Raw genomic sequence first — 9,561 nt, 5'->3', positions numbered from 1 at the left:
GTATTGTCAGAATTAATTTTTATGAAATTAAAACTAAAGTTAGCTGGGTGTAGTGGTGGTTCCTAATACTCAGGAGGGGTGGAAGAGGAAGAATTCTGAGTAGGTAGCCAGCCCTACCCTACCCTACCCCTCCCCCCCAAAAAAAGCAATACTGATTAATCATGCAAGAAAGATAGTTTAAGTCTTAGAACAATAAAGGCAGTGAAATTGTACTCAAGTGCACAGTTGAATAGTGTATGTGGCCGTTTACTGTGGGTATGATTATGGTCCTTCAGTAAATACCTGTTCAGTAGCCTGTTTGGTAGTACAAAGACATTTAGTTACTCGAAAGTAGATGTGGTCCAGCTGGTAGAGGGCTTGCCTAGCATGCAAGATTCTGGGTTCAATTGTAGCGTCACAGAAACCAGACATGGCAATGTATCCCTGTAACTCCAACACTCATGAAAGGAGAATCAAAGGTTCCTGCTAATTCACTACAGAGAGGGTTTGTGACCCGCCCTAAGGCAGGCATGATGGCTTCTCAGGAGGCTGAAGCACAAGAGGATCCTAAGCAGTTTAGCAAGTAAGACCTTGTCTTAAAAAGTTGGATACAGTTGGCCCATTTCTGTATTCTCATCAAACTACAAGGAGAGGACAGTTCTAGTCCACCCTGAGCTACAAGAGTCAGTCTGAGTATGGGGCATCCCTAATAAATAGTAGTGATTGTTCTTCCTTTTCTCCTTTTTTTTGGGGGGTGGGGTGGGGTGGGGTGGGTTTGAGACAGGGTTTCTCTGTATAGCTCTGGCTGTCCTAGAACTCACTCTGTAGACCAGGCCAGCCTTGAATTCAGAAATCCGCCTGCCTCTGCCTCCCAAGTGCTGGGATTAAAGGTGTGCGCTACTACTGCCCGGCCCTTTCCTCCTTTTATGTAATATATCCTGATTATAATTCCACCCCCCCTACTCATTTCTCCCCCATCTCTTTCCCCCTCTGGATCCATTCCCTTTCTGTGTCATTAGAAAAGAACAGGCTTTTTAAAAAATAACAAACATGACAAAATACAATCAAGATAAAAACTATCACATTGAGGCTGGACAAGGAAACCCAACAGGAGGAAAAGAGCCCCCAAAGCAGGCACAAAAACCAGAGACTCACTTGTTCACACTCAGAAGAGTCCCATTAAAATACTAAGCTGAAAGCCAGGCAGTGGTGGCACACAGCTTTAATCCCAGCGCTCAAAAGGCAGGTGGATCTCTTGAGTTCAAGGCCAGCCCGGTCTACAGAGTTAAGTTTTAGGACAGCCAGGGCTATACAGAAACTATGGGGGGTGGGTTGGGGAGGGGGACCAGAAAGAGGAAGAGAAACTATAGGCTGGAAGAACCTGGTGCAGACCCATGCATGTGTTTGCTGCTTCAGTCTCTTGAATGAACCTTGCTTAGTTGATTCAGAGGGCCTTGTTCTGGTATCGTCCTCCCCTTAGGCTCTTACACTCTTTTCCACTGCCTCATCCTTGGGTTCCCTGAGCTCTGAGGGGAAGGACTTGATAGGCTGAGTGTTCCAAGGAGTTTCCGTGGGATCTCTGCATCTATTCCCATCTGCTGCAGGAGGAAGCTTCTCTGATGATGACTGAATAAGGCATTGATCTATGAGTAGAGCAGAGTATCATTAAGAGTCATGTTATTGATAAATACGTTTTTAGATCAGTAGTGTGGTTTTACTGTAGGTCTCTGGGCTATCTAGTCTCTGGTTCTTGGTCACCCAAGTGGTACTGGGTGTGCCCTCTCTCTCTTGTGGAGTGGGCCTTAAGACATTCTCACAAGTTCAGTGCCCCCATTGCACTTAGCATATCTTGTAGGCAGGACAGATTGTAGGTCAAATGCTTTGTGGCTGAGTTGGTGTTTATGCTTCACTTGGCATCCTGCAGAGTGCCTTCCTGTACCAAAGACACTAGGACATAGGGGTGAAAGCTGCAGCTGTACTTCTCCATGTTCAGTGAGTTGTGTGGGTATTATCCTCTGCAATGGGGCACCGTTGTCAGTTTGTGGAGAGCAGCCCATTGTCTTAGCAACAGCTTGGGTGGTTTCAGGGTTTTCATGGGAACCCCTTCGCCAATAACTATTAAGTGCAACCCAATACTGGTACTGGAAGCCTCATTTGGTGACAAGAGATGGCTAGCTGGCACTCCATATCCCCAATTAGAGGAGACCTCATTAGTTTCACCTTCATATATTTTAGAGTTCCCATTGCACTAGGATCATCCCTCAGATGGCCCTCAATTCCAACTGCCAACTGTCTCCTCCCCATTCCCTCTCAACCCTCTTTCTCCTCCCTCTCCCCACTTGATCTTGCCCCCTGTCCACCAATAAAATTTGTTCTAAAATCCCTCCCATGGACATCCATATGTCCTCCTAGTCCCGTCCTCTTTTTTTTTTTTTTTTTTTGGTTTTTCGAGACAGAGTTTCTCTGGCTGTCCTGGAACTCACTCTGTAGACCAGGCTGGCCTCGAACTCAGAAATCCGCCTGCCTCTGCCTCCCAAGTGCTGGGATTAAAGGCGTGCACCACCACCGCCCGGCAGTTAGTCCCGTCCTCTTAACCTCTTTGGGTCTTCAGATTGTAGATTATCATTTACTTAATTATTTAGTATCTACATATAAGTCAATATCTTTTCATTTATTTAATATCCACATATAAGTAAATGTGGATATCATTTTTATCTTTCTAGGTTTGGGTTACTTCAGGATTATTTTTTCCTGGTTCCACTAATTTGTCTGCAAACTTCATGATGTCATTTTTTAAAACTGTTGAGTAAAACTGTTTATTTCTTTTATGTATATTAGTACAATTATAGCTGTCGTCAGACACACCAGAAGAGGGCGTCAGATCCCATTACAGATGGTTGCTGGGAATTGAACTTGGGACCTCTGGAAGAGCAGTCAGTGCTCTTAACCGCTGAGCCATCTCTCCAGCCCTCAATAATTTTTTTTAAGGCTAAGGGTGAAGCTCCCCGCTGAAGTGCTTACCCTGCATGAGCAAGGCTCTGGGCTCAGTCACTAGTACTGAAGTAGTAGAAGCAGCTACAGAAGTATATCTCTCTAAATACCTAATATTTCTCTAGATATCTAAGTAACCACCAGAAGAGATTTTGAAAGCTTGCCAGTGGCCTTGGTGTTGGATGTAGCACAGATTGCTGCTTCTACGTTGTTTTGGATTGCTGCTAAACCAGATGAATGACTTCAGACAAAATGATCTCACTCCCGAATTTCAGGTTCATAATCTGTACTGTGATGATATGATAATGCAGGGCTGCTATAGGGTTAAATAATGGGTGTTCCTAAAATAGTCAAAGATCTTGGGAAAGATTGCAAAAGAAGCTGGCTCCTTACTGAGACAGGATTCTTGCTTGACACGATACCCCATCATACTGGGTACTGCCCTCTTTCCTTTTTCAACCAGAGCCTCAGTAACCCAATAGGCCCAGGCCAGCTCCGGGTTTCAAGTCCAGCCTGTTCTCTACGAGGCAAGGTCTGCCCTAGGTTGGCTGTCACCTGAGCCTGGTCTTCAGCTGGTGATTTAGCACTTAGGCCCCACCTGTCCTTAGAAACCAGTGCCCGCTGCTGTCCAATCACAGTTTTGTAGGATTTGGCCAATGGACCCCTAAGCCAACGAGAGGACAAAGCAGGGTTGGAACCAGGACTGGGTAAAAGCGACAATGGGTCTCATTCAGGGCAGGGCCTTCTAGGTTGAGCCCTCTACCTTGGAAGGCACACGGTGAGACTCCTACTGCCCACACCTACCTACAATTTCCAGCTTTATAAGGTTATCCGGTCTTCCGATTCTGGGTGTGTTACACTCTCACTTTCACGTTAGTTTTCTGCTCCTTTTCAGCTTCAGAAAAAACTCTAGTTCTTGGGTCTAGATTCTAACCAAGCCAACAAGACTAGCCTCAGTCTTTCTCAACCAAATACAGACTCCACCTAATTCCCCTTCCTCCTTCATAAACCACGCCCCTTAACCCCGGGGCTGCTTCGATCAAAGCTCCACCCATCTCAGAGGTAATCCCTTCGTTCGTCCTGGATTCAACTCTCCTTCCTTAGAGCCTTGCCAGTTACTGCTTGTTTATTTGTTTGTTTGTTTGTTTGTAGCTCTGGCTAGTCTAGAACTTTATATATAAATCAGCTGGATTTAGAGATCCGTTTGCCTCGGCCTCTCGAGTGCTGAGATTAAAGCATCGAGGGGTGCGTGTGCTCCAGTATATGTGTGAACAGTTGAGAGTCCTCTCCTTCCACTCTGTGGTTCCCTGGGATCAAAGTTAGGTGGCCAGGCGTGCTGCCAAGTGCTCTTAGCTGCAGAGCCTTTTCTAGGTCCTGAACACCGCCACCTGTTACAGAAATCATTTTAATTCTCTGTTCCTGTCTTAAACTCCATCCAGGATGTCCTAGGGCTCCGCCCACGGTCCCTCTTTCCCCCAAAGTTCCTCCCCAACTGCTGAAACCAGGTCCTCGCAGGCTCCACCCCCCTCATCCTTAATTGTCTCATTCTGCCCAGGTAGTTTAGCTGCCACTTTAGAGTGAGTCATGCGAGGTGACAGTATCTGTCTGAGCCGCGCATCTGTTTCCTCGGCGGGTCCTGTGGACTCCGATAGCACAGTGGAATCCCAAAACAAAGGTGGTGGGCTGCCGGCGCCAGCACCCCCGGCTCAGTCTTCCGACCACTGTCCTGTAGTCGTCCCAGAGCGCAAGGACATGCCGGAGTTTGTGGTGACCGCGCTGCTCGCGCCCTCACGCCTCTCGCTGAAGCTACTGCGAGCATTGGTGATGAGCCTGGTGTACTTTGCTGCCTTGGTGGCCGCGTTTGTCTATAGCTGCATCGGGCTCACCAATGTATTGTGCCGCCCTCGCCGGGGCTTCTGCGGCCGCCAGAGGTTGTCTTCCCCAGAGTGCCTGAAAGACCCCACGCTGGGCGAGCATTGCTTTCTAACCCTCAGGGTGAGTGTCCTGTGAAGGTAGGTTTCATAGGGTGGATGGGGATTGAAGAAAGGAAGTTGAAATGCCAAATCTGAATCATCCTTGGGTGCTCAAGTCTAGGAAGGATGCTCCCGTATTTCCTTACCTTTCAGCTCTTACTTAGATTGGGTCCTTCTACAGAGTTCTGGCCTGCGTTTGCACTATGTCTCTGCTGGTCGTGGAAACGGGCCCCTCATGCTATTTCTGCATGGCTTCCCAGAGAACTGGTATGTCTGGGTCCCTGGATCCTATTGCTTACTGTAGGGAAAGGTAGAGTTCTGACTATGGGGGTACTTAGGAAATGGGAACCGGTAGGGTTGAGTAATCCTGGGATTCCACTATTTCCTTCCTAAGAAGTCCAGAACACACACAAAAAAAAGGTGGAGTGGCCCAAGGCTGGGAATAGGAGGTGCATTCTGCTAACTAAACTCCCAACTCCCTTACCCGACAGGTTCAGCTGGCGCTACCAGCTGCGAGAGTTCCAGAGCCATTTCCATGTAGTGGCTGTAGACATGCGTGGTTATTGCCCCTCTGACGCTCCAAAGGAAGTGGATTGTTACACCACTGACTTGCTGATAGCTGACATCAAGGATATCATCCTAGGCCTGGGTAGGAATCAGTTCCCAATATGCTCATCTTCTCATTTTTGCTCCTTTTGGGACTCACTCCACCACATCTACCTCATGCCTACTACATCTTATACCACTGTGTCTGTCCCTTCCCACCACCAGGGTACTCCAAGTGCATCCTTGTGAGCCACGACTGGGGGGCCGCTCTTGCCTGGGAGTTCTCCATCTACTTCCCATCCTTAGTGGATCGTATGATTGTGGTCAGTGGACCTCCCATGTCAGTGTTCCAAGGTTTGTTGGGCTACGCCTAAATGCCTGTGGATTCATCTGTGACCTGTCACCATGTCAGGGACCCAGGCAAATGGTAGTATACTTAGGAATAACATAATTTGTTTTGAGCACTTTCAGGTTGAAGGTGAGTATAACAAAATGCTTCAGACTTGGGATGGAGTATAGTTAAGTGGGTGCACATTTGTTTAATATATTAGAGGGAGTAGATGTGATCTCCAGTATTGAAAGAGAGAGAATGAGAGAGAGAGGAAGGAGGGGAAGGCCTGGGTCAGGAGTGGTTCTGATTTTGTGTTTTCTTTTACTTTTAGAGTCTTTACACACATAATCAGATAGATATCTTGTCGCTAGAGCCTAACTCTAAGCATGACATTAATTTATGCTTCCTATATACTTTCTATTCCTCGACTTGAATAGACTGAAAGAAATTCACACAGTAGTCTTAGTGATTTTGTGTGTGAAGGAAAGCCTGTGGAGTTGACTATACTCGCATACACCTATTAATATCAGCACTTGAGGGGCAGGGACTGGAGGGATGACTGAACAGGGAAGAACACTTGTTACTCAAAGAACCCAAGTTTGATTCCCAGTGTCCAGATGGTATCCCACAGTCACCTGTCACTCCAGTTCCAAGGCTCTAAATGTCCTAAACTTACCTCCGTGGATGCCAGCCACACACCTGGTACAAATACATGTAAATAATAATAAACATTAATAAAAACAATTAAGTCTAAAAAGAAGCCAGGTCCATGCCTTTAATCCTGGCCCTTGGGAGGCAGAGGCAGGTGGATGTCTGTGAGTTTTCCACAGTGAGACTCTGCTTCAATAAAAACTAAACCAAACCAAACTAAAACATGAATTAAGTCTAAAAATAAATAAAAAAATAAATGCTTGGGAAGCTGAGGAAGGAGGATCATGAGTTAGAAAGCAGCCTGGGCTATGTTTCCTGTCTGAAACAAACACCACACACATATACTCACACTCACACACATACACACACGTGGACATTGAACCATTAGAGATCAGCTGGCATATATTTTTGATTCCAGTACTTGGGAGGCAGAGGCAGATGGATCTCTGTGAGTTCAAGGCCAGTCTGGGGTACATGGTGAGTTCCAAGTTAGCCAGGGCAATACAGTGTCTCAAAAAATAAATAAATAAAACCAATCAGATTTTTGCATTTAGATTTTTTGGATGAGGGTGGTCAACCTCATCCTATAGTAAACTTGCATATGAGACACTCTCCAAGGCTCTTGGGCTGATGAAAGTGATGTTAGCTTCATGTTTTAGTTGAGGGAAACTGAAGTAAAGGAAAGGATGTCTGTCTTTTCTTTCTTTTTCTTATTTCTTCTATTGATTGATTGATTGACTGACTGACTGATTGATTGATTGATTGATTGATTAAGATGAGTCTCATTATGTAGCCTAAACTGGCCTGGAGCTTGTTATATCTACCAGGCTGGCCTTAGACTAAAGAGATAAATCTGCTTCTGCCTTCTGAATGCTGGGATCAAAGGCATGTGCCTCTATACTCAGCATTGACAACAAAGATACAAACAACTAATAAGCCACACCACAATAGAATTAGATGCTCTTTCTGGCTATCATTAGATAGTTTTTTGTCACTTGACCCTTGTTAGTTGGTATGAGAGCAGGGAATAATAGAATCTAGAACCTCAAGATTGCTAATCACATATCCTATCATTAAAATACACCCCATACCTTACCTGAACAGCATTGTAATATTCACTGTGTTCAAAATCCATTTCCATCTACCCTTTTCTGCAGGAGTCTGATACACAGTAGGTGTTCAATAAATGTTTAGTACCTGAAGCAGGGGGAATATGGCCAGGCCTAAGCAGAAGAAGCCTGCTGGTGCCTCCTGAAGACACCCAGGAGCTTCAGAGGGAGATACTCTCATTTTTTTTTGAGGGGGTTTCTCTGTGTAACCCTGGCTGTCCTGGAACTCATTCTGTAGACCAGGCTGGCCTTAAACTCAAGATCTGCCTGCCTCTGTCTCCCAAGTGCTGGGATTAAAGACATATGGCACCACCACCACCCAGTATGAGTTATTTTTTTGTTTTATGTTTCTATGTATATATCTGTGCTGTGTGTGTCATGGAGGTCAGAAGAGAGCATTAGGACCCATAGACTAGAGTGACAGGTCATTTAGCGCCATCCAACAGAGGTGCTGGTAAGCAAACGTCAAGGTTTTTTGGAAAAGCAGCGTGCACTTTTAAACCCTGAGCCATCACTCCAGCTTTGCCTGGTCTGTAGCTGTGAAGTCAACATGGCAGGGCAGCACCCAGCCAGAGTAGGCTCGTTGCCTTCACAGTCAGTCAGACAGTAGTGCTGTTTTAACCCAGACCTCACATCCTTTCTCCTCTTCCCAGAATACTCAATCCACCACATCGGCCAGTTATTCCGATCAAACTACATCTTCCTGTTTCAGCTTCCCTGGCTGCCAGAGAAGCTGTTGTCTCTGTCTGACTTCCAGGTGCAGTGAGTGTTAAAGTCTAGGAATGGGGGAATGGGGGATAGCAGATCGGGGCTGAGCAACCTAGGCACTGACACCAGCACATTATTGTGTACACCCAGATTCTCAAAGGCACATTCACTCACCGGAAGAACGGCATCCCACGACTGACTCCTAGTGAACTTGAAGCTTTCCTCTATCACTTCTCACAACCTGGATGCCTCACTGGGCCCATCAACTACTACCGGAATGTGTTCAGGTAAGGTTATACCCAGGAGAGAGAAGTTCAGGAGAGTGTCTGGCAAAGAAAATGAGAGTAGTCATTCTTCTGTCTACTTGTCTGTCTTGGCCACAGAAACTTCCCCCTGGAGCCCAAGGAACTGTCAACACCCACACTGCTGCTGTGGGGAGAAAAAGACTATGTCTTTCAGCAGGGGCTGGTGGAAGCCATCGGAAGACATTTTGTGCCTGGCCGGCTGGAAAGCCACATTTTGCCAGGCGGTGGGCACTGGATTCCACAGAGCCATCCTCAGGAGATGCATCAGTACATGTGGGCCTTCTTGCAAGACCTGCTAAGCTAGAAGCTCATTTGCCAACCTAACATTGATACATTGGAGTGCATATCTCCTATCCTCATAGACCTGGGAGTCCATGCAGTGTGTTTATCCTAACCCTAACCCTGGAACAAATAACTCCAAGTTGCACACAGAAGCATCCCTGGGTATCTTGTCTCACACATAGTATGGATGTCTTACTCCCTGCCAAAGCCTCCCTGCCCCAATGGCTACACAGACCATAAATTCTAATCTTTCTGTCTTGTTTTCCACCCCGAGACTGAAGTTTAAGTCTTCCTTAATACTATATCCAGTATATTTCTAACCCACAGGGATACTTCAATTTCAATGTTAATGAGCTAAAGCGAACCACTATGAAAAATACAGTATCTCTGGAGCCAGGAAGATGGCTTAGTGATTAAAATCATTTATTGCTCTTGTAGAGGATATGAGTTCTATTCTCAGCACCCACATGAAGTTTCACAACCATCCATAAATCCATGTTCAGGGGATCTGACACCCTCTTCTGGTATCCCTGAGCAATAGGCATGCATACAGCATACACGCATACATGCAAGTAAAACACTCCTACATATAAAAAAGGCAACAAAGAATTTTTTTGACCGGGTGGTGGTGGCGCACACCTTTAATCCCAGCACTTGGGAGGCAGAGGCAGGCAGATTTCTGAGTT

At 46.1% G+C, this 9,561-nt stretch overlaps 1 protein-coding gene across 2 annotated transcripts; it reads left to right on the top strand.

The window, feature by feature from the left end:
• Nucleotides 1-4,459: 4,459 nt before the first annotated feature.
• Ephx3 (epoxide hydrolase 3) lies at nt 4,460-9,312 on the top strand. Of its 2 annotated transcripts, XM_031350104.1 has the most exons (7): nt 4,460-4,965; nt 5,125-5,210; nt 5,435-5,592; nt 5,715-5,843; nt 8,234-8,337; nt 8,439-8,575; nt 8,672-9,312. In XM_031350104.1, the coding sequence occupies exons 1-7, from the start codon at nt 4,555-4,557 to the stop codon at nt 8,895-8,897; spliced, it is 1,251 nt and encodes a 416-aa protein (XP_031205964.1). In that variant the 5' UTR covers nt 4,460-4,554; the 3' UTR covers nt 8,898-9,312. The 2 variants fall into 2 exon arrangements, with proteins under 2 accessions (XP_031205964.1, XP_031205965.1); XM_031350105.1 differs by lacking the exon at nt 5,715-5,843 and having other exon boundaries at nt 4,531-4,965.
• Nucleotides 9,313-9,561: the final 249 nt, after the last annotated feature.

Source organism: Mastomys coucha, unplaced genomic scaffold (assembly GCF_008632895.1).
Source record: "Mastomys coucha isolate ucsf_1 unplaced genomic scaffold, UCSF_Mcou_1 pScaffold4, whole genome shotgun sequence".
Classification (NCBI taxonomy): domain Eukaryota; kingdom Metazoa; phylum Chordata; class Mammalia; order Rodentia; family Muridae; genus Mastomys; species Mastomys coucha.
This window is presented reverse-complemented; position numbering and strand designations above follow the sequence as displayed.

Coding starts and splice junctions, on each gene's coding strand:
- Ephx3 (XM_031350104.1), top strand. CDS start 4,555: ATGCGAGGTGACAGTATCTGTCTGAGCCGCGCATCTGTTTCCTCGGCG. Junction 5,844..8,233: donor TCCCATGTCAGTGTTCCAAG/GTTTGTTGGGCT, acceptor TCCTCTTCCCAG/AATACTCAATCCACCACATC. Junction 8,576..8,671: donor TACTACCGGAATGTGTTCAG/GTAAGGTTATAC, acceptor TCTTGGCCACAG/AAACTTCCCCCTGGAGCCCA.